Source organism: Eleginops maclovinus, chromosome 8 (assembly GCF_036324505.1).
Source record: "Eleginops maclovinus isolate JMC-PN-2008 ecotype Puerto Natales chromosome 8, JC_Emac_rtc_rv5, whole genome shotgun sequence".
Taxonomy (NCBI): domain Eukaryota; kingdom Metazoa; phylum Chordata; class Actinopteri; order Perciformes; family Eleginopidae; genus Eleginops; species Eleginops maclovinus.
In genome coordinates this window covers 14,571,970-14,597,692 of record NC_086356.1, presented here as the reverse complement: position 1 = coordinate 14,597,692, position 25,723 = coordinate 14,571,970, and the positions used below count along the sequence as shown (strand labels likewise).

At 40.4% G+C, this 25,723-nt stretch overlaps 1 protein-coding gene across 3 annotated transcripts in view; it reads right to left on the bottom strand.

The window, feature by feature from the left end:
* Window positions 1-2,331: 2,331 nt before the first annotated feature.
* The window catches only part of ccbe1 (collagen and calcium binding EGF domains 1), a 36,067-nt gene continuing 12,675 nt past the window's right edge, over window positions 2,332-25,723 (bottom strand). Inside the window, exons 3-11 of one of the 3 annotated variants that reach the window (XM_063889642.1) lie at window positions 13,969-14,021; window positions 13,658-13,792; window positions 12,785-12,922; window positions 11,546-11,652; window positions 10,150-10,258; window positions 9,715-9,854; window positions 7,322-7,357; window positions 4,521-4,556; window positions 2,332-4,074 (exon numbers count right to left, since the gene is read on the bottom strand). In XM_063889642.1, the coding sequence (XP_063745712.1) occupies window positions 3,799-4,074; window positions 4,521-4,556; window positions 7,322-7,357; window positions 9,715-9,854; window positions 10,150-10,258; window positions 11,546-11,652; window positions 12,785-12,922; window positions 13,658-13,792; window positions 13,969-14,021 (1,030 nt within the window). In that variant the 3' untranslated portion in view covers window positions 2,332-3,798. Of the gene's footprint in view, window positions 4,075-4,520; window positions 4,557-7,316; window positions 7,358-9,714; window positions 9,855-10,149; window positions 10,259-11,545; window positions 11,656-12,784; window positions 12,923-13,657; window positions 13,793-13,968; window positions 14,022-25,723 lie in introns of all 3 variants that reach the window. The other 2 variants (XM_063889641.1, XM_063889643.1) reach the window with 2 other exon arrangements.

Genomic DNA, 25,723 nt, shown 5'->3' with positions numbered 1-25,723 from the left:
CATACCTGAAAAGCACAAAGCAACCAATTATCACATGAACAAAATGTCTGCTGAGACAACTGCATGCTAAGGAAATGTCCTGTGGTCGAATCCACTGTGCTCTTAAGTGTACCACCATGATGCAAATCTCTAGCTGGCCTGCAGAGGAGGATGAGATTTTTATGTTTATTTTACCATCTGGTGCGCTGGATTTCCTTCTGAATTGCTGCAAAAACACATACAATTGAAGTGAATCAAAGAGGCTATTTATTTAAGCTAAAATCATATTGTGATAAGGATTTTCCCAAACCAATATTAAATGAATACCCCACATCAGAGCAGTGTTGACTGGCTTTACTGCTATATTATTTGTTGGCTCAATACTGCGCACATAGGCCACACACTCACCCTCAACAATGCCGAAGGACTAAAGCTTTATTTCAGATTGCTTCAACACGGTCCAGTGTGGTCCAGCCAAGAGAGGGCACTTATTTTCCATTGAGGACTTTGCCACATTCATTTGAAGAGCGGCCCTCTCTCATTATTAACAGACACACTAAACGATGGGCCCCAAACAATACCGAACAGATCCCTTTATGCGAACAAGTGCTCAACGTTTCGGCAACCACTGTGTGCCCTCCACCACTCCCTCTTCTTTTCAGATACCTGCACATAAGTGAAAGATGTAGAGCACACAAAAGATATTCTCAACTTTCCCTTTCTCCCATTCTTTGAAACAGGCCCATTTTAAAGCTTTTATTTGTGCAAAGCCTCTCATTAACTCTGCTCATGCTGCCTCCCTCGGCTTGCCATTGCTTAAGTACTGGGTGTTGTAAAAAAGCTACCAATTAGTCCCTCATCAGCTCCAATTAGGGGAGACAAAGCCTGAGTAAAGATAACTCAATGAGAGGGAGAGGTGGAAGGGTGAGGGCCGTCTACGTGTGTGTCTGTGTGTACATGTGTGTAGCCCGGGCCGGCATAACATAGTTTGTAATCATTGAAGAACTTGTGGCCATTCACTTTGACCCGCTGCAGCACAGGTCCATTCACTCTCCAGGCTCCTCAGCGGGCCCTTTTCTCAGGGCCAAGTGTTGTTGTGCTGGGAAGACAGGCCCCCCAGGAGTCCCAGAAAGAGAGCCATTCAATCCTCTCTACCTGCTTGCAGCATATAAAGCACTTAAGGCCAGGCCAATCTCTCATTATTGTCTCCTTCACTCTCAATACTTCCTTAAACTTAGGCCCCAACAAGAGTAAGCCCTTTTAGAGGGGAAATAGGGGATGCATGTTAAGGGGGTGGCTTTCGCCTCATTAGAATTGAATTTGCAGTGTCTTGCAATTACGTTGGGGGGGAACAATGCATTTTCTTCATCATAATCTTCACTGAATGGGGGATTTTTGGGGCAGTTAATTTGCTGCCCACACTAATGCATTAATGAATGAATTGGGCAACACTAATTTTCTCTTTGCTGCCTCAATCTGTTTGTTTCCTCCATTGGTCTCAATCAGTTCTGGGCAGCCGCTACTAATAAAATTACCTCATTAAGGCTTTTCTTGCAGCACAGTAACTCACTCATTCATTTGCTATTAAACATTTTCTTTGGGAAGGGGGCTGGGGGTGTCCCCATTCAGTGTTGCATCTAGTTCTAAATAATGAGGGGGACAAGCAGGGAGATATAATTAGGAACAAGGGGGCACTTCAGCAAATATTGGAAATCTTTTAAGGCTCTCCCTTGTATGATGGTGATTAATTACTTCCAGAAGGGATTTTGGATAAAAATAATGCCAACTTTTTTTTTTCTGTCTTTGCTGGTACGATACGACTGAAGCTTGTTAAAAGGATGTGCACAGGACTTTAATTTCGGCCCCTCTTTAATCATGACATGTACTGTTCTCTGAAAATGGGATCATTGTGAAACCAATACGCATCATGTTAACAATGACATCGTTTTTAATGAAGGTGGCTTCTGATGCACTAGAATAAACTATCAAATGGGTTTTTGTTTGTTGTTAATGAAATTCTTTGATATGTGATCATATTGATTTATAAGAAGATAACATTTTTAGCTGAAAACAAACAGTAAATATGTTGCTTGAATCTCATGTTCCAATGTAATGCTTAGCTTCCAGGAACAAAATGCAACAGGTTCACACCAAATGGTTACAACAATTACTTACACAGAGACAGGGCAAGTGTATTCATTTGGACTTTTTGAGTTAATTTCATCGCCGGTGGCTGCCCGCCATGCTGCCAAACAATCTTTTGGAGTAAAAACATCAAGTATTGTTGAGTAAGAACATCTAATTTCAGTCATTGAGTCTGAAAATAAACAAGAAAACACAGATTACCCACGCTGAGTGAACATCTCCACAAAGTTTTATTCATAATTGTGTTATGATTATCGTCACGTGCTCCTCTGAACTACACTACACAGTTTAATGAGTTCACTGAACACTGAGTGCTGTGCATCTATCAGAGGGAATTAATCAAGCAGTGCACATACTGACTGACATATGACTGCCACCTAGTGGATTCAGAGAGGTACTGAATGACTGTTAGGTCACATCACTGTGAACAGTGATAGAAGAAGTTCCCTGAAACTAAGTATAGAAGAATTAACAATACCAAAAGTAGAGTATAATAATCATAACTGAGATTCGGTCCCTTGAGTAAGTTAAAAAGTACTATACATTGGGTGCACACAGGGGCATTTTAAGTTAAAAAACATGTCAGCTTGTTCAACCCCATGCTGCGGGCGACCCAAATCAACCACAGAAGACGCCCTGAAAACTATTAAATCCATAGGATTTATTGATATAAAGACAAACATACACCTCTGCTTTCTGCTACTGGCACAGGAGGTTTTAAGCACTTCCGGGTGCACCTTGCTGAGCAATGCAGCTAAAACCAGAGCTATGAAGGGGAAATAACAGCATAGGGAACACATATAGCAATGTCACAGCTTGAAAATGAAACTTACAAGGATGCAGTTTTCCTATTTCAGCTGCAGGGAAAGCAGAATGTTGAGCAAATATAATCATGATTGTCATACCTTCTTCACAGTGTGCAGTGATTATGTAAAGGTTTAATCAGCTAAGTGAATATACTGACTAACCTTAAGATGTAGTCAAATGTTCTGAGTCAATAGCTGACTTGGAATTTGAACGCGAGGTGCCTTTTTATATCAGGCTCATTAATTATATTGTGATGTGTTACAGATTGATTGGTCAGCCATTCATTTCTCAGAAATGCCGAGCCAGTAACCCAGACATTTGTAAATTTATGTATGTCTCCCTCTGGTGGAGGACTATCCAACACCAGTGATCCACACAGCAATCCAACATCTTTGTATGTACACAGCATATATTTATATATTCATTTATTTCAAGTACCTGTCTCTGAAAAATTTGAATCATGTATCCTGGCAAAATGGGTTCAATATTTACTTTGCGGACCATGAGGAAGAGGAATCTTTCATTATCTGTGTATATATTCCGATAATGAATATATACACAGATTTGGTGGCTGTATTTCTTACACAAGTTGTGGGAAAGAGAATTATGTACTGACATAAAGTAAAGACGTAAAAACTGATTTAAGGAGACTTGTTTAATGTGCCGTGTAAATAACGAATAAAAAAACCTGCGTTTGCACAGTCAACTCATTTTGTTAAAAAATAGTCACACAAACTCTTGTATATCATATAAAAATAAACATCTGTGATTAAAAAGGCATACAGTACACTCTGTTTAAATAAAATAAAAATGCATAAACACTTCAATATTTACACCAGTATCATATACATATAGACCCAAACCATTTTAAATATTCCAGTTAAAGTCTGTTCTCTCTCGCGCTGGTTTCCACTTCCTGTCTGTCTTTGATCCTCCGTCTGTTCGGGGTGTAGGTTCCTTGTAGTCCTCACCTGAGCCAGTTTCCAGATTGTCCTGGGTGTCCCGCCAGCTGTCGGGTACTGCAGGAAAGTCCTCCCCTGGAGAGGGCATCGGGCGACCGTACACTTTGTTCTGCAGTTCAGCGATGTCGTAACGGATGTCTGCCATCAGCAGCAGCAGGAAATCAAAAGAGCCTGGAGGACCCTGGGGAGTGAGGACAACAAAAACACATTTTTGAACAAATATTTCTCTTATATTTAAACTTAGTTAGTTAGTTAGTTAGTTAGTTACTCGCATCTTTACTGGAAAGATCAAATGTGTTCTTCGTCTATATTTACTGAGAAACCACAGAGGTTGTCCCAACAAAACTCCAGCTGACCAATGGACTGTCTACAACGGGCCACTGACTACTGAGCAGTTCTCATGATTTGTTAACGTTAGCACCATCAGTGTTTATCTAAGGGGATAATGCTTACACTGTACTTGATACTATTTACTTTTGAGTTTGACAGTATCATTAGCTGTGGTGTTTAATTTCCAGGGTCCACAGTGGTCTGTTTTTCACTCATGCCTTTGTTTAACTGCATTGTTCTGGATAATGGTAACAAGTTACAATAGTGAGGCATCAATATAGATAGGCAGAGTCTTACTGGTGGTCCGACAGGCCCAGGAGCTCCTCTATCCCCCTGGGGAAACAAAACAATTATTAGCACTATCTAAACAAATAATTCATATAATTCTTGTCAGGGAACATTTTCAAAAGAACTAGGGGAAAGGTAGCAAGAGAGGCAGTGAGAAGAGCCGCTAACAAACCTTCGGCTAGTAGGGGTCATGTATTCAGACAGGCCAATCACAGCGGTTTATCTATATATGGGGAAACTGGGCTGTCATGTGGGGACAGAGTGCTATTATTGGTGAGGATATGGCGGTTTAAAACAATTAAAATAAATGGTCTGAGCAAGATTACTTAAATTTTTTCAACTTCGCCTAACAGCAACAGTGTGTGTCAAGGGCCACCCTTAAGGTTCTGCTTTGAAAAACCTTTTGGAAAATATGATTTTGCTCTTTCCAGACTTGTATTAATAAGAGATTGATTGACAGATGTTTCAGCCAAACACCTATTTGGATTTGGATGTATTTTTCTAAAGTGTCTGCCCTTTTTTATCTAGAAAGTTTCAGGTTATGAGTCCAGGGGAAGACAATCAAAGATGCCGTTTGAAAACACACCAAATGATCCCCTATAAAGCTCAGTAATGAACATTAACAACATGTTTATTAGAGAGCTTTAGAGGTGCTGGTAGGTGTATTTTATTTGGAAAGAGCCACGCTAGCTGTTTCCCCTTGAATCCAGTGTTAATGCTTTGCTAAGCTTTAATATATTTTAGCTTAGCATTATCATAATTATTATGATTGAGTATATGCTCTTGTTTCATACAGAGGTTACCAGCGTGTTAACTCTTCACACCCCTTGCAGAGAAAGCAAATAAGTGTATTTCCCAAAACGTAGAAATAATTCAAAAATATGTGAAATGTAAACGTGAAGAAGTGTTTTCATTTAAACATACTGTACATGAAACTGTGACGTATCATGGCAGCCTGTTGACCTACGGTAGCACACACAACCACAGACACACATATTGACCTGACCACTGTGGTTGTTAGTGGGCTCAGGGTCACACTGGGGCTGTGAGTGTTTTGGCAGATGGTTTGGATTTGTTACCCAGAGACAGATTACTATCAACCTCCAATCTATCCACACAAACATCCACGCTGTACTGAAAGAATACCGAGGTACTATGTCAATAAACCGGATGCACCTAAGTTGTTCCATACGTGTTCCACAAGCTAAGCAAACAGCACTGAGGGTATAACACGATGCCAGAGCCAACACAAGACCAGCATCTCATCAGCTCTTTCACCTTTCACTTCTCTAAGTCAGTGTGACATGGATTACCAGTCATTCTTGATTTATTATTGACCAATATCTTTATAATCCTGTGATGCTTAAGTAAATCAGTCACAGTTTCCAAATTACATTCCCAAAAAAAGAGGTATTATATGATTAAAATTCTAATTATTTTGTTGATCAACGGTCTGATCAGGTCTTGACCTCTACCTTTTATTATCTGAAAAAGCTACTTTCACTGCAGTAGGATCTCACTCGTCAGATTCAGTTTAAACTGTGAGCAGAGCCGCAATTTCCAAATAAAAGCCATTAAAAGGGAAGTTGATTTTTAGCTCACCTTTGTTGCCACAATCTCTAAGGATGTTTAAATCTGATAAATACAACCTAAACATCTTCATTAGCGCACATCTAAATGAGGAAAGTCAAACACTGTTACTGCTCCAAAGCACACAGCGGCTGTCTTGAGAACATCTGCAATCAGCAAATATACCATCATATCTTCCTGACTTCAGCTGCTCTTTTCTAGGAAAATAGCAACATGAGAATCAGTGTGCAAGCAAATCTGGATTAATGCAAAACAAGTGAAAAATGTAAACACAAATCTCACTGTAACCACGCTGGATTCTGCATTGTGCCTCTTTAATCTGAGGCTTAACCATCTGCTGGGGCCTAGTGTTTAACACTTTGCCCGAGGCTTCCCGGGGAGTCAAAGCAGAAAAAACATTCCAGTTATCCTTTTGAAATATTGGTGCCACCTATCATCAGCTAATTCAAACGCCCTGTTCCCATAATCCATGGGATACTCCAGACAACACCAAGGAATCAACAGCCTTCACTCTGGTGGTTAGCAGCAAGTTGCCGCCTGAACAGACTTGCTGTTGGCTTCAGCTTCTTGTGAATTGGGTAATTCTGAATCTGAGAGGTGAGAGATTAAATCACTCTAAACAAACAGTGATCTTTTGATATATTTTGTAACCTTAAATCTGATAAAATGGTGTCCAATTTTGGTCTAAGATTCTCGTGTACAAGTATTTGAACTGATACATGTTGACTCGCATCGAGAAGCAACCAAATCAAGCCGACCCAACAAGAGTTTCTGAAGTGTGCCTATGGCGTTTCGGCACACCAATCTCCCTCTCTCGACTTGCAGTAACACGCAGTGATCCTAACATCTGCAGGTACCAACTGCGGATTTGTTAGGATCCTGGCACCTGCTTTGTGGATTTCCCCCTGTATACATTTGAAGAAATGGGTTATTGAGAAATATCTTTTGACAGACATTGTGTTGGCAGATGATTCAAATGTATCTAGCACTTTTGAACTTTTGCATATCCTTCTTTTGAGAGGGGCCTTGTGCTGTAAGCCAAGTGTCAAATTCTGCTGCCAAGGAGAATGAGTTTTGTGACCGAGGGGCAGCATGCTGGACCCCTGTTTGATAATACGCAACTGAAAAAGAGGCTCTTCTCTAGAAAAGCTGCCTTTTACAGTAAGATTGATGTCATACAGATGGGAGAGGTAAGGTAACTAAGTACAATCTGACCTCACCTTTAGGCCATCCTTTCCTGGCGCTCCTGGAAACCCCTGTTGAATAAAAGAAACAAACAAACTGCATTCATTATCTGTTCTGAAAACACATTATAGTTTCTTTTCACACTTCTAAGACCTACAAGAGGATACTGAGAAGCTCAATAATGTGAATTTTCCTGTGACTATCTATCTGATGGCAGCCTGACCTTGCACCCAGTAATGTGTTAATGTTCAGTTCAGTATTTTCACTAAAACTCATTTATTCTAAATCTCTTTAAATTCAAAACTGACATCTCGATCAACATCGATTATCCAAGATTAACTTTGTGCTTGCCTCAAGGCTTTCTTGAGTTCATCTAAATAGTAGGGAGTGCTTTGATCTCTTTCCTAAAATAATCATCATTAAAGCAGTGTGAAGACATTGTATAGGGAGCAGGGCCAATATTCAGATCAGTACCAAGCCTGTGAGTCACACACTAAATCCTATTCATCATCTTTGAAGCCCTGACATGCAGAGGAACACATGTGACCCGATGGCTGAACCTCACAACTGTGATCAGAATTTAATCAGGTTTCTGTGGAGAGAAGGACAACTCCCTTTGACACACGGAGACAGAAAGCAATAGATCACTTTCTTATACAAAAACAGTGTTCCTCTCTTCTTGGTTTGGCAGCATGCAGATGGTGATATACAGAAACTAATTGCAGGTATCGACAGCCTGATTTATCAATAAGCAGATTGCATAAATACTTGAGCATTCAAACCAAAATATTTCTTTACTGTATGTTCACATCCGGCACATTCTTGATTCAGATCCCACACGCAGGCAAAGACGGAGCGCTGCAAAATAAAGCAGCGAGCCAAAGAAAACAACTAAAGCTGTAAATGGATTCTGCCCTCTTTATTATGTTTGCCATTACAGTGTGTCGTCCTCTTTCACACTGCAGAAGTGTGGTTTGCTTTAACGGGGAAGTGTTTTTTCTCGTCTTTTTGAAATGTGTCATTTGAAAAGCAAAAGATATTTGGTTGCTCTCAATTCATGCCCCTTTTATAAAGAAAAATCAATCACAGCTGTCCTGGGGCTGACTCCTGTCACATAGCGGGATTATTAAATTACCTGGATGACTTTCGGTTAAAAATAACAAGTCTGCAACTTAAACGAAAGTAAAGAGAAAAAAAAAAAGTGCTCTCATCCAAATCCATTTTGTAATCCTGTGTGAAACTGAACATATTAAACATTATAGCAAAGGTGAACAACATAACTCAGAGCAGTAGAGGTCTCACACTCACTCACACACACACACACACACACACACAGTTAAATCTGAGGAATATGACAACTTATATACAATCTAAAAAGCTGAGAAACTGAATCTTTTTTATCCGGGATTGTGATGGAAACTTATGAAACAATGGAGATGAAACTCAGTGTCATGATCCTTGTTTTGTGTCTGTTGTTTTCCTGTTATTTTGAAATGTTTTCCCCTCTTGTGTCATGTTTAGTTTCACTTCCTGTCTGCGTTTCTCTCCTGTGCCTGATTGTGTTATTGCGTTCAACTCTTGCCCCTGTGTTTCTCCTCCCCTCTCCAGCTGTGTCTTGTCTTGTGATTACCCTTGTGTATTTAGTCTCCGTCCCCCTCTTGTTCCTTGTTCGGTCGTCGTCGTTTCCAACCTGGTCTAGTCCATGTTACCTGCCTGTTCCTGTCCATCCGTCTGTCTGCTCTTTGTTTGATAGTACAGCTTTAATTTGAATAAAGCTCGCCTTCTGTTTGGACCCATACCTGCCTCCTTTATTCACTCTATGCTTGGGTCCTTTACCACAACCTTGACACTCAGAGAGACACGGGAGGGCTGGAACTTTGATGGCAAACACTGAAGGTTCATTATGAAGTTAACGGCTGGAGAATTGACAAGACATTTGCTGCAGCCACGAGTTGACAGAGCGATTGCCCGACCAATCCTGAAGATCTCTACTACAGTATGAGGTTTTAACTAGTTCGGAATTGACAATCAACATTTTTCATTCGCCAAACTAAACACATATGGATCCTGAATATAACTAAAGCTGTCACACATTGGAAAAGAATGTGCGCCAGGGAACCTACGTTCCAGATAAGAAAGGCTTCTAGACGTCCCTGAACAATAAACTATCTCAGGTCAGCTTGTGCTCTTTCATAGACTGGCATCAACAATGCGCTCAATCTGCCCCTCCTTAAGGGAGATTACAGCAACCTGAAGGCCAAAGAACTATGCAATGGGTCTAGACAGAGGAAGGACAAAATTATGAACTAGGTCAAAGGTTAAACACCTAAGCAAAAATATTTCCTAACAGGGATGAAGCCTGGGGTTGAAGAGATGATTAAAACACAATCATTCATAACAACTGCAAAGTGTGTATTCATTAACTGACCACAGGTCCTCTGGGGCCCCGTTTGATGTGGGACAGGTCTGGTGTGGGTCCAATGGGTCCCATAAAGCCCCTGGGACCATGAGGCCCAGGAGGCCCCAACAGTCCTGTATATCCAGGAGGGCCCTCTGGTCCTGGATCCCCTTGAACAATACAGAAACTAATCAGATATACATACAGCTGATCACAAAAAGACACAGAATTTATTAAGATGTTTGCAAAATAGATAAAATGCTTCTTGCTCTTGAGATGCCTTGAATTTACCAAGTGTTAAACCTTTTCATTGGCCCTGTAGACATGCCAAGGTTAACATTTAGCTTAAAGCACAGTCCCACAGAGCCTTTAGCATTGCCACAGACACTTTTTTAGACCTGGATTCAGGCCAGTTTCTTTATGCCGTCTGACACATTTTTATTATCTTTAGCTTCATGTGTTTACCTGGAGGTCCGGGGAGACCTGGCGGCCCTGGTAAAAATATGGGCGATGTCACAATTTTCTGACTGGCCATCTGCTCAGGGATGTAAGCACTGTTTGACAGCACAGCCATCTTGAATAAAAATAAAGAACAAAATGATTGAATGAACAGGTCAATTAAAAATAACTAAAAGAAATACACATTCTCTCATGGGATGAAAGATTTGTTTCATATGAGTAACACTCATTTTGCTGTCATTCTAAAAATGCTTTTACACACAATAGCTCATAAAGTTCTGCAGTATCAAACATCACAGGAAAATTACACAATGAAGGGCCAACTTTAAGTAAGATTATGTTACAACTATATACTCAGCCAAAGATGGAAGCTGATCTTTCATCTGCTATAACCCAGACAGATGGAGGGCCAGACAACCCCTCTGCATTATTCACAAGACCAGGAGAGTTCCTGCTCTCTATGCTAAACAGCATCCTTGGGAAAAGTTAGCTTTGATCTCTGCGTAATATCATGTGGATCTGGTAATCCCAGGGGGAGGCAGACCTCGCTAGGCTGCAAGACACACACACACACACACACACACACACACACACACACACACACACACACACACACACACACACACACACACACACACACACACACACACACACACACACACACACACACACACACACACACACACACACACACACACACACACACACACACACACCATGGTTCACCTGCTGATCAGTGAGCATTATGCAAGACTGTATGTGGCCTGTGACCTTGGGCACAGGTGTTTGAACCTGAGAGTGAACCTACATTTAAACTCTAACCTTCCCATGATACGAGTAAATGACTATATAATCTCTCACTGTAATAATATTTTTATTTTGTTTTCTCAAAATAGTAAAGATTATGTGCTGTATAGCTGCATGAGCCCATAGACCACACAGCTGGGAGCAATATATAATGTGTTAGAGCGAGGGTGTTGAGTGCCACTGCTGACAGACTTGTAAGATTACACACAGGGAAACGTAGCCAAACTGTTGAGTTTCACCCAAATTGCCCACCAATTCCCACTTATGGAAGGAATCTACCAGCTACAGCAAAGGAAGTTGATTCAGACATTCTTTTTATTAGGAAATAAAGTGCTACGATAAATCTCATGGACGTTTTTAAAATAAGCCTGCTGTTGTTCCTGAATTACAGTCAGGTATGAACACCTTGGCGATAAAGTGAGATCTTCAGGTGGTCATAAAAGAAAGGAACATTTCTGCAGATATTCAAAAAAGAAGAGCTTTTTTCAGTCAACCAGAAAAACGGGAGGATTTCATGATGCAGGGTTATGATAAATATATCAAATCACGGGTCAATTGTAGACGTATTGCATTTTATTGTATTTAGGACCCTTACCTTCTGTTTAAGCTGCAGGACAGACATCCTGATCTGGTGGAAATCGTCACACGTGGCTGAGCAAGTTCCAGCATTCATCATGTTGTCAGACTTCTCAAAGAGATGCACTGCTGGGAATCGGATGAAAAAAATGTTTCTGTCAGAAAAGCTAGCAGTAAAGGCATCTTTTAGAAAATCATCAGAATGATACTCCTGTGTTAGTCTGGTGACAGTTGGATGGGTTGTGAGCCTACTAGTGAATGCGTAGTTTATACAGGATGATAACTCTGTAACACTGTCATTTGTGAGACCAAAGATTTACGGGAGCTTTAAAATCCTCTTCTTGGACAGGAAGGTTGTCTAGTAAATGTGTCAGTGATGTAGTAGTGAACTAATGTCTGATGTGATGTCTGGTAAATATATTGTGTGATTTTTTTTATAGAATTTTAGGAAAACTGTCATATCACTTTTCAGAATGAAAATCACAAATATTTTCATGTTAATTTTTAATTAAAAATAAATAGTGTTTTGGAAACATTACAGTAATATTAAATATAATGTCACAATATTGAAGTGTATTAATATTTTCTTGCAACCCCAGTTTGCATATTTGAACATTTTTTTTACTACTAATACTCTTAACTCAATAAATATGATAATTTAAGCAGTAAAATTACACGATTGAGTAAAGGGAAACACAACAGGAAAAGCACAGACCTTGCTCTGTCTCTGGTCTGTGGTAGAATGGGCCCTACTCTACGAATGCATATATATGTAATGCATTTTCTGGACATTATTTTCCCACTACGTTACAAAGCAGTGGGACATAAAGCAGGGGCATGACTACATGAACCATCGTTTCTCACTCTCCAGCTTTTGCTGCAATGTTTTAGTAGGTAATGGAAAAGAAACTCATGGGAGGAAGTAGCAAATCTGCAGCCCCTGACTGCTTCACTGGAGACTCTGGGGCAAAAAAAGACTTTATCATCATCTGGAGCGCTTGTTATGTTTTCCTCAAATGCATCCCGCAAATCAAAAAGGACCAGGAGTCAGGGGGGGCAGCAGTGTGTTTGGGAGACAGACACGTTCTGAAATGCAAAAGGAGCTAGGATGTGTAATGACTACCAGGTGTCAGTGTTTGCAGCAGCCCCCCATCTCCATTTTTCTCCCACCAAATAACCATGTGTGGTCAGCCTCACATCGCAGTCAGAGGTGCCCTTGAGTAAAGAGAAAATGCCTGAGTAAAAATAGTATTCTCACCTCTCTCCCCCTTGGTGCATGTTTTCCCATCTTCTTCCAGGAAATAGCCTTTCTCACACTCACACCTGTAGCTCCCCACAGAATTCACGCAGGTCTGAGAGCACGTAGTCATGTTCTTATCTGCACATTCGTTGATGTCTATATGTTGTAGGGACGGAAAGAAGCAGAAGAGACACGATAAAGACATTAAAGAAAGACTGTGTGAACCAACACGCACTCATCCAGTAACATATACAAATACAGAAAAGCTATATTGTTCTCCTTTACACCATATTGGCTCAAAATAAAAGTTGACAAAGTACATGATTGACTGCTGCATTTAATAATTTGATACAGACAATATGCATCTAAGTTGTGTGTGTACAAGGCGGACCACTGAGAGATGTGTAATGTCAAAGGGTAAATAATGGAAAACATGTACATGAAGAACACGGCTCAGCTAACATTAATGACATGTATATGAGCATCATTAAAAGCATTAATTAAAGCCAAGATAAACTTTAAATAACTGCTACTAATGTATTATAAAGTTAATGGAGCGCTCATTTCAAACGAGCAAAGCAAAAATCAGCAATACTATGTTACATTCTGCGTTTATTTTACCTCAGTGTTAGGAAAACTTTACGGGGCTTGTTTTTCAAGCTCCATTTTTTAAATTGGGATGGGCTAGAACAATCCTATATAGAAATTGTCTAAAATAGTTTGATTGCAAAGAATAAAGAGTGCTGGTCTCTTTGAACTGACAGAAGGCATCAATTTAGATAATGCCAGAATATAGCGTGGCCTAACACGTTTACACAATTCAAATAAGAAAACGTTATGTATAGACTTGTTTTTAATAAGGGATTCACGAGGTGTAGTTCAGGCGCTCACCCAGACAGTAGGGTTTCTCTCGGTTCCTGTGGCGCTCACGGTCGTAGCGGTAGCCGGGGTAACAGGTGCACACCACTCGACCAAAGTGGTCGGTGCACTGTTGCTCACAGGGGGCGCCAGCACACACATCATAGTCTACAGAAAGGAAATGAGGCATTTAATCAGCTAGAAAACAAATGTGACCGGCAACATTCTTGTTAAAGTTGATTGAACATTCAGTGAGGTTAAACAAGGGGAAAGTTATTTAATGATGAAAGATAATTACAAAATAATTACAAATACAAGACAGACATCCAAACAGTTTCCCCTACCTTCAGGAATGCACTGGCCCAGCACGAACTTGAAGCCATTACAACATTTCTTTCTGTAAAATATCAAAAAGGACACACACAAAAGATGACAAATCCAAAATACTTTTACAATCACATGCTAGGTAAGCATATTTCCACATGAGCTGACATCTATTTAACATTAATAGGGATCTGCAGAGTATGTTCGGATCCAGCGATATGGTCTGTTTTTGCTATTGTATTTGTTAATCTGGAAAACATCTTCGTGAAGATTAGTCAACACACACACACACACACACACACACACACACACACACACACACACACACACACACACACACACACACACACACACACACACACACACACACACACACACACACACACACACACACACACACACACACACACACACACACACACACACACACACACACACACACACACACACACACACACACAATCTGGAAAACATCTTCGTGAAGATTAGTCAGCAAACCATTGCATATGGCTTACTGTCATGGCCAGTGAATTCTCTGATACCAGTTGAAACCCTCCGTTTGGTTTAATGACTGCGTTGCAGTTTTTATTTATCTTTAAAATGTGCCTTTTAAATCCCTCATTATTGAACAAAGGGTGAACTTCTTCTATTATCTGCTTCTTTCACATCAAATTCTTTCTTGCACACTTTACTTATTTTCTCCATTTAGACCCATGCACCTGTCCTTTAGATAAAGGTTATGTCATTTCCTAGAGGCCATGATAAATGAATGGATGATTTACTATTTGTAGATGAGAACAAACAACTTGCTGATCATATGTAAGCTTTCCTTTAACATCTTTTCTCTTTTGTCTCTTTTCCTCATCTGTGATCAGTTTCAGTAATACCATCTCCATGATAACATATTGCAGCAATATTCAGCGTCACATCATCATGAGACCCTTTTCATCCCTGGCTCTCACTCAGCACTAAGGAAAAGTGCTACCAGGTGTTACTTTCAAACATGAGGTGATACAAATAAATCCAATTACACCATGAAGTCATGGCAATATAGCGCAGTCACACTCACTTTGATACTCATACTGGAAAATGATTATTCTGTAATACTTTACAGCTTTTTTTCAAGAGTCGTTATGATGACAGGGCATCTGGTGATTTCTTTTAAAGAACACTCCCTAAACAGCATTGAAAAACAATTAATGTATTTTATTCATACATTTGCTTTATGCAACATGATTCATCTGTGCTCAGACAGGAGGCCCACCGGGGGACAATACTCAGCTATGCTAGGCACTATGTGAGTCTGAATGGTAACGGCTAATATGCTAACGTCCTTGTCATTACCCGAGCTGTACCAGAAACCCGATCGGTTATAAGCATGTGCGAATACGCCGCTACTTCCCATGATGCTTACTGAAGTATGTCGAAGCAATTCACTGCAGTTTTCTGGGATTTCAATAAAATAATGTTGGTTTGATTAGTTAGAAAATGGAAGACTTAAATTGGTACTGAAATATGGAGCTAATTTCGTCATGTATTAATGAAGAAACCTCTCCCCGTGCTGTGACCTTGTCGTGGTGGAGAGTCTTGCGTGCTTCTATGATCCTGATCGCTATGCTGGAGGGAGCCTATGGCTCCTGGCAGGTTCAACCATACCAGATTGGTCTTGGGGGAGGAGTGAGCACAGCACCTGGTCCTCCAAGTTGGGGGTTGGGCGTGGCGCTAACAATGCCACCCCGCCAAAAAAACCTACTCTTACAGAAACTAAAATGAGAAATCCTATTGACATCAGGCCCATAGAAGACCCTGGCCACCCAAACTCTTTGGGTGGCAGTATGACCACTTCTGATGAAATCCGAAAGGAAGTCAGGAGCGCGAAAGAGGGCCTACTAGGGTCTAAAACCAAGTCTGAACCATGTTTGAGACCACCAAGACAGCACAAGTCCTCAGTAAGATGAAAAGGTACCACCTGGACATCCTGGGGATAAGTGAGAGTCACTGGACCGGCTCCGGTCATCAAGCCCTGCATGATTGGTCTGTCATCCTCCATTCTGGCCATGAGAACACCCACACACATGGTGTAGCCATCTTAATCTCCAAGGAGAAGGCCAAAACCTTGTTGGAGTGGGAACCAGTAAGTGAAAGGCTGATCCGAGTACGCCTCAACTCAAAGTTCTGTAAACGCACCATCTTACAGTGCTATGCACCAACCAACAAGGCTGAGGAGGAGGTCAAAGAAGACTGGTATGAACAACTACAAATGGCGGTTTCAAAGGTACCCCAACACGATGTTCTTATCCTAACTGGCGACATGAATGCCAACGTGGGAACTGACAATTCCAACAACGAGAGGGCAACGGGCAGGCATGGATGTGGCGAAAGAAACAACAATGGTAAACGCCTTGTTGATTTCTGCATGAACAACAACCTGGTCATCGGCGGTGCAAGATGTTAGAGCTTACCGGGGTGCAGATGCCCATAGCGACCACTACGTAATCGCTGCCACCATTAAACTCAAGTTGAAGAAGTCAATCCCACAAGGCCACCGGCAGAAGAAACTGGACATTGTTAAACTCCAGTATCCAAAGAAAAACAAGCAGTTTGTGTTGGAACTGAGAAACCGCTTCAGCACGCCAGAGGCTTCCTCTAAAATGGAAGAAGAACCCACCATAAACAGCAAATGGAATGTTCTCTAGACCACATACTCTGAGACAGCACAAAAGGTCCTGGGCTTCAAACAGAAAGGGGCCAAAGAATGGATATCAACCAACACCTGGCAGAAAATTGAAGAGAGGAAGCAGCTGAAGGCAAAGATGCAGAACTCCAAGTCCCAACGACTCCTCAAGAAAGCCAAAATGTCCTACAAAAACAAGGACAGAGAGGTGAAGAGGAGTGCTACGAGAGACAAAAGGGTCTTTGTTGAACACCTGGCAAGTGAAGCCGAGAAAGCTGCAGCCTATGGAAACATGGGCACAATGTACAAAATCACAAAGCGACTCTGTGGCAAATGTACAAACCAAACTACTCATGTTAGGGACAAGAATGGCAACATCTGTACATCAGCGAGAGAACAAGCAGCCAGATGGGTCCAACACTTCCAGGAAGTACTCAACCTCCCTGAGCCAGAACAACCAGCCAATATCACAATAACAGACGATATCCTGGAAATCAACACCAACCCCCCTGACCCTGCTGAGGTTAAAGCTGCCATCCAATCCCTGAAGAGTGGCAAGGCATATGGCATAGACTCTATCCATTCTGAGATGCTCATGGCCGACATTCCAACATCAACACGAGTGCTGAAGGACCTATTCCAAAACATTTGGAACAGTGATATCATCCCTGAAGACTGGTCCAAAGGTCTTATTGTCAAAGTCCCCAAGAAAGGCAACATTAAGAACTGCGACAACTGGCGTGGAATCACCCTTCTGTCTATTCCAAGCAAGGTGTTCTGCAGAGTCTTTCTCAACCGGATGGAGACAGCCATTAACACCAGGATAAAACAGGAGCAAGCATGCTTCAGGAAGGGAAGAGGATGTATGGACCAGATCTTTGCTCTGCGTAACATCATAGGGCAGTGCTTGGAATGGAACTCACCCCTTTACATCAACTTTGTGGACTTCAGGAAGGCCTTCGACAGTGTCCACCGAAACACCCTCTGGAAGATACTGCACTCCTATGGAATACCATCAAAGATCATCTCAATCATAAAAACATTCTATGAACATTTTGAGTGTGGTGTCATCATGGGAAATGACCTCACAGAGTGGTTCTCCGTGCAGTCCGGAGTGAGACAGGGGTGCATCATCTCCCCTATACTCTTCCTGGTCGCCATAGACTGGATTACAACCAACACCACAGCAGACAGACCAAGAGGCATCCAGTGGACTCTGTTCTCCCAGCTGGAAGATCTTGACTTTGCTGACGATCTTGCCCTCCTGTCAACCAACCAGTACAACATGCAGGCTAAAACTGATAGGCTGAACAACTTTGCCAGACAAGTTGTGTTCAGTATCTACACCTCCAAAACACAAGTGATGTGTGTCAATTCCATCCCCACAGCATCCATCCTTGTTAATAAGAAACCACTTGAGTTTGTGGAAGATTTCACCTATCTGGGCAGTCTTATCAGTAAGGACAACGGGGCATCAAAAGACATCAAAGCAAGGCTGGGAAAAGCTCAGGGTGCCTTCTCCCAACTCCGTCCCATCTGGAGATCAAAATAATACAGCCTTAAAACGAATATGCTCCTATATAACAGCAATGTAAAGTCTGTTCTGCTGTACGGTTCTGAGAGCTGGCGAGTTGTCCAAACAGATATGAGGAGAATGGAAGTGTTCCATACTGGATGCCTCCAACGACTATGCCAGATCTTTTGGCCTAATAAGATCTCCAATAATGAACTGTACAAAAAAACAAGAAGCAGGAGCATCACCAAGGAGATAACGCACAGACGCCTGAGATGGCTGGGACGTGTTGAGGATGTAGCAGGACCACATTACAAAAGTGGCCTTAAGATGGACACCACTAGGTAAAAAAAAACCTGGGAGGCCCAAAACCACCTGGCGCAGAACTGTGACACAAGAGCTGGAACAGATTAACCTGTGGTGGGGAGAGGCCCAACATGCTGCCAGGGACTGAATGCAATGGAGAGAGCTCATTGAAGCCTTATGTCCCATAGGGGACGAAGAGGAGTAAGTAAGTAAGTAATTAATTAATGAAGAAAAGTTAGTAAAATGTTTGAATAACTTAAATAAAGTAATTGTGAGTCAATCAACTATGAACAATGAAATATATTAAGGTATACTAAATGAATTCAGCTTTGGAAGATCCTTTACTTAAGTAAAAATACTCATTAGCACCATTTCTCTAAAGATGTGTTATCAAGACAAAGTAATCTCAAAAGACTTTCCTAAACAAATAAATGTTTTATCTTTTTAAACGGATTTATTTTCATTTCTTCGTCTATAATGCCTTCAGTTCGATAATATATCATTTTTGGGATGTTGGTGTTGAAACAGTTGTTCAAAAACTTTGACACTTTCTCAACAACGCCGGAAACTATTATTTGTGCACATGAGCAGAACTGATAGGGTAGTGACAGTCCTCACAGCAACATAGTTAACATGCTGATGTTTGACATGTAAATGTTAATCATGTTAACAATGTTTACCATCTTCGTGAAGTGTAGCTTGAATATTATTGTATATAGTAGTATATAATAAAGAAAATATAGCACTATTAGTACCGTGCTAACATTTGCTGTTTACCCTGAACATATCTATGTAAAGTTTTGAAATTATTTTCTATACTTTATGGCGTTGTGTTGACAGTAACCGTGATATAAAAAAAAGGAACAATTTATAATAAAAACACCTGTGATAATATCTTGTAATAAATCCAGCACCTTTTAAATCATTTCTGGTTCTGTACATTCTCATTCTGTCTCCCTCCCACAATGCCCCACCGAAAGAGTGTAAAGCATTTGCCAAGAGTGAGACAAACCACGTGAACTCCTGCTCCTCGACGCTACACTTTAATACAAAGACGTTCAACGAAAATATGAGGAAAATAATTTAGGGTAAAGTTATGAGAGTAAGAGAACTAGAATATGTTTTCTGAAGACAGTAAAACTCACATTTAAGATTTATGTAAGTCCTGTTAGAGACTTGGAATAGAATATTGATCTATCACACATCTATTTTTGCATACATTGCAGTTTCTCCTCTTATAAGTATGATATTTTCCAATTGTTACTTCCAATTTATTTATTATTAATCACATGTCCTGTCTAAAATCGCTGAGGCTTTTGTGTAATGACATAATCACATAAATATAATCCTTGTTAAACAAAGTAAATCACTGACTCTGCACAGCTGCAATCCAATGACCTGCTACAGTCCAGAGCTTTACACCCCATGGGTGCAGGATACACAGAGCAGCCAGGTACTTATATACTGCTGAATATTTACTACCTAAAGAGGATTCACAAGTTTTTGCCTCGCAGCAGTTAAGGCTCCCACTGAAGAATATTAAAGTTAGTCCCATGTCAAAGCTTTGAATACGACAATCACTTCTCAGGGGGGGCTCTATGACGTGGGGACAGGCCACAGGTAGTGGGTGTGTGCATCTTAATAATACTGTGTGAGCAAATTCTGTGCTAATGAGCTCTTATAGTGCACATTCATGTGTTTATGTAGGCTTGCATTGCATGAGTCAACAGATTTGATGTCCACTGGTGAATTACACAATAAGTGTTGTACTGAGAGAGGTTTGGATTCATGCCAACCCAGACACTTACATTTCAAAGTTGTTCAATCTGATAAACTTTAATAAAGTACTAGGGAAAAGTGGGGTTTTTTTTACATTGGGTTTACAGGCCCTTTGTTTAGAAGTGGGATGACAATCAGTAACCATCATTAAAAAGATGTAACCAACAGGAAAGTGAAAGAAAGCAACATTTGTTGACATATTTAATTTAAAAATGCCAACACGCTTTTTAAAATCAGTTCTAGAGTTGCTGAGTCTTACTTCAACTTCCTTAACGCCATCTTCAACCTCAACATGACACAAATAAATGCAGTCCATGTGTAATCACACTATTGAGGAGGCCTACAACAGCTACAATTCAGCTTTATACACAGCCTCTGTAACTATAAAACAAATGTAAACCTTCGTCAGAGCTTAAGCTAATATTAGCATGCTAACACACCAAGCTAAGATGGTTATGGTGTACGTTGAAACATAAGCATGTTGGCACGCAAACGTTAGCATTAGCAAGTAATTGGAAGACCCCTACATTTTATTTATTGACCATGGAAGTACAGCACTTTTTATTATTAAAGGCAAATATAACTGTGCAGTTAAATGTACCGTCGCGAAGCTAAAGTGAGAACATTATATCTTTCTTTCAATTTGTGTAAGTTAATAACATCTCAGCATATGTTGGTGTTTGTGGGTGGGAGGGAGCTGACTTGAGGGTTGGTTTCCTGCCTGACCCAATATTTCATGTCATAATAACATCCCAATGTGGACAGGAGGAACTTATAGCAAATAAGCAGCTTAGCAAAATAACCAGGGTGAGTCGAACAATCATGAGAAAACAAACATCTCAGTCCGTCTCCAGAAGATCATGAGAGAGGCGACAACATCCCATGGAAACGGAGTTCACATCAGTGTTGAATTCACTTTTAACGGAACTGTATCTGTATTAAATTATGATCCATGGAAATGATTATTACCCCTATAATAATCAACCTTATTATACTTTTTCTCATTATATCTAAATTATTTGTGATATTTAAAGTAAAATAATACTATTATCTGTCCTTTTGCAAGAAATGATTTCATTTGAAAAAGTTAATTTCTTAGGTTGCCCCTTTAATAACCTTTTATATTTTGACACATGGACATGAAAACACGCAGACCAGGAGAGGTAGAAACGACAACCAAGATGGAAATGATATGACCTGTCCACAAGTTAAAACAACATGCCTTGTAAAGACACTGGCTGATGGATACTACGCTGAAGGTCAAAGCACTAAAGCAATAAAATAACCTGAAACAAATGACAGGATTTATTTTGTGGGGGTGGAAAATCTGCCAAATCTTTGATATGTATGGTGAGTCTCAGAGATAATCTGCTGACACATGAAAATACCACCTCTCATACCAGATGTAAAAACCTATGCTGAAATGTGTTAAAAATGGGGTTTTAAGTGTAATTATCCAGGTAGAAAAAAAAATTCAAACCAATGCAATGCAGTCAGACTTTTGACTACTTTAAAGATATTCCTTGTAAAATGGCCTATTGTAGCAATGGTTCAGTCAGCAATTAGTGCTTGAATTCATCACACCTTTCCAAAATGTGTTTATGTTGCTTGGAGTGACATTTTTTTCCCACAATAAGGTCCAATGCTTAAATTAGAAGCATGTAATTCTTTCCAAACAGCTTTGTTGACATTTAAACAACTGTCGTAGTCAATATCTAGCATTGATAATTCAAAGCGGTTATTTAACAGTTACACAGCTCCTCTCACTGTGTTTAACCAGCAGAAATAGCTTGGATCACCCACCCCAGTGACACTAGGGGACAGTCAAAGCGCACGATATGAATGTGCCTTTGTTATTTTAGCTTTTAATAGAATAACTACTATCCAAAAGATTAAGCATGGGTGATTAGAGATGAAAATCTCTATAATATTCAGCGCACAAAACAGTTCATGCTGAGCCATTACGCACAGAGGCTTAGCACCTTTCATAACAACAGCTAAGAATACAATGCTGTGCCAGCTTGTTAGTGGCTCGTGTGCTTCATGCAAATCAGAAAACTAATTCAAAACACATGTGGATCTCATTCATATTCATGAGTCTGAGACGAAGGGGGGGAGATATCCCAAAAGCCTATGACACTTTTCGACAAGAATATTAATGAGTTTCGACACACACACACACACACACACACACACACACACACACACACACACACACACACACACACACACACACACACACACACACACACACACACACACACACACACACACACACACACACACACACACACACACACACACACACACACACACACACACACACACACACACAGACATTAAACTTCAGTCCCATTAGACTGTGAGTCCTGCACTTGTTCAACCTGAGCACATCACAGAGCGTCTGATTGTTTTGCCACCTGTGCCTTTTTTCACCTAAAGGTTAGTTCATTTTGCCAGTGATCCATATGCTTTTACAGCCCCCCCCCCATGAAATCTAGACATAGATTAGTCTGACCTCAGTTACCCGGGGTAAACCATCAGAACTCTAATTACCTTATAAACATTGGACCTCCCCTGAACCAACACGGATTGGCCTGGCTTTGTCTTGTAATGAAACACACTAATACCCACCGACACACACAAGTTAAATCGAACCAAAGCATGAGCAGAAACTGCACCAGTTCATGTACCTTCTCAAGAGAGGCCCTCCGCATCACATCCCAGCATGCTCTGCTCTCTAACTGCGATAACAATCAGAAAACTTAAGGGTATCACACACACAAACACACACAGCTGTGGGACAAACCATGCAGGCAGCTCAGAGGAGGTTTATTTGTCTTGCAGTGATATACAATAACACGTCTGCATTCCACAATAGCTGAATGTTTGTCGAAGTGGGGAAGCATAACCCTCCACAGCCTGTTCATGCTGAATGATGTGGGGGTGACACTAATCAACTATTTCAGGGTATATTTGTCTCCACAATATTTTCCTACTCTAACTTTTGATTCGTCGTTGAGAGTCCTCTAAAGCTCAGACTTTGCTCTTCCCGGTTATGTAACTATTTCATTTCACAACTTGTTTTCAGTGATCACATGCTCACTGTGTGATACACCTTGCATTGTTTAGCATCAATGTGGGATATACATTTATATTATATTTAATTTGATATTCCATTTCATTGCACTATTTGTACATCTGTATATTTCTTATTTTTATTTCTAATTATTTGTTATACTTCATTTTGTATTTCGCTGCTGCAACGAAAACATTTCCCAGTTTGGGATGAATAAAGTATTTCTGATTCTATTCTGATATATCAGCGTACAACATAATGTTGGTCCTGGAATGAAGAAGACACACTTTTCTTCCAGGAAATGTTTCCCTTAACAAGATGTCGTTATTGTCAAGGCCATGGTAGGCCCGATGACGCTGCCAGGCATTTGGTATTAGTCAACTGACTGTTGTGCAAAATCTGCAACAAAGCCATGAGCCATTTAGTCTGTGTGCAAAAAATCATCTGTCAAATCAGACGTTTCTTCCTCATCAATCTCTCAACTCAATCATCAGTCTCTTGTCTGGACTACAGCAGTTCCTTCACATAATCCAGATGAAGTCTCCTCTCTGAATCCTCCCTGTACTCATTTCAAATCCAACAGTGTGGCACTGGCTTCCAAGACTCTATAGTAAGCTATGACAGATAATTGTATGTATTCTGCAGATATACTGCCTTCTTAGTATTCTGTACTGTCAACTCAAAGGGTCAAATCTCCTATCGCTTTCAGCTCTACACAGCAGGCTCATTTGTTTTCCTCTGGTGCAGACTCAGAGTAAAACATGTAACAACTATCGAATGTATGTATCAAAACTCACTCTGCTTTCAAAAAAGATTACTTAACAGATCCATAAATATTATTTCTCACTTCACACTCAAAGTAGATAAAGTTAAACTTAGATTAAAAGTGCTCTGTCTCCTGTTACGATATGCTATTCATCATGGCTTCCTCATTCCATGACTTGCATGTACAACTACTTAAACTCAAATACTGAGAAGGATAGGATATTTAATGTTGTGTGCTATTGATAGCCATGTATTTAAGACTGTTTAAGCATTGTCACTTTCATATAAACCCTCTAAATTAAGCTTAGCAACACACATACAGTAAAGACATGAAGACACACACCGTTTTAGGATCCCATAGAGTATTATAAACGAGTTACCCAATGTGCACTGCAGTTTGTAAGGCGTCCAGGTTTGGACGTTAATCCTGGAGATTCAACATTATATAATTTAAAAATAAAATTCCATCATGTCAAAATGTGTCCTATTTCTGTAAGCACACACTGGTCGTCATGACAATAAAGTTAAGCAACACATTAGTGATTCCAGAGGTAGACAAAATACAGTAAATCAAGAGGGACAGTCAGTGCCAGCGCTGCATCCAGAAACACAACGCTGAGGAGTTTATGGCAGAGAGTACGTCTTCAGAATGCTAAGACGCTTTTGTGTTTTCCAAATATCAAAACTGAGAAAACTCCTGGAAAGGTCATGAGTGCTGCTAAAAATACCACTCAGGAAAAAAAACAAGACATCGGTGATTGTTGGAGGCAATAGTTTTCTCTTTAGTGGAAGACTGTGATTATGCACTCACATTCCTCTAATAGTCTTTCTGTTATTCAGCTAGGTATTATATCCCATTATTAAAAGTGATTATAATGTAATTACAGGAGATTGTTTTGAGATGCCTTAAATGGTAAACGGTGTTGAGGAAATATCTTTTTCCACAAGCTTATAACTGTCTGTTGGAGGTGAGCCATTAAAGACAACAGTTGTGGAATTATAACCCCAAAGCACTTAGCAGTATACCTCAGCGTGAACACTAAAGGGACATTTCATAGACTAAGGAGTCCAACAACCACTGAGCTGTTCAAGAGCTTCATTCAAGCACGGAGATGTATAAGCAGGAGGGCGGTACGGAGCAAGTTGTTACTGGCACACAATACTATGACGTCCAAAACAAATAGAATGTGTTTCATTTCTACTGGTATGTGCAAAGGTGAGTATTGCAGAGAAATGTAGACCCATAACATTATTCACACACACCTTAGAGTTATTCTACCATTGGCTTTCTGAGGATTGACTTTAAAAAAGTTGCATTTATACATTTATAGTTAGTAAGGGACAGAAGAAAATCCGAAAAAGCTGCCAAACACACAGCCAGACACCTGATATTTTATCACGTTATACATCTGGCTAATGTTAGACAACAACAGCCGACTTCCAGCAGGCACACAGCGACATCAACCCATTGGAATCCATAAAACGAAAAACTGTGAGCCTAACGAAGCTAAAAGGCTCAATAGAGGGAAATGTCTCTGTGGGGTATTCACGAAAAGCAAACCATTTTGACATTACGTGGTATCGTAATATGCAGAACACTAAAACGAGGCTCGACCGCACCATGAAGTCACAAATCCTTTAATTACTGGATGACGTAAT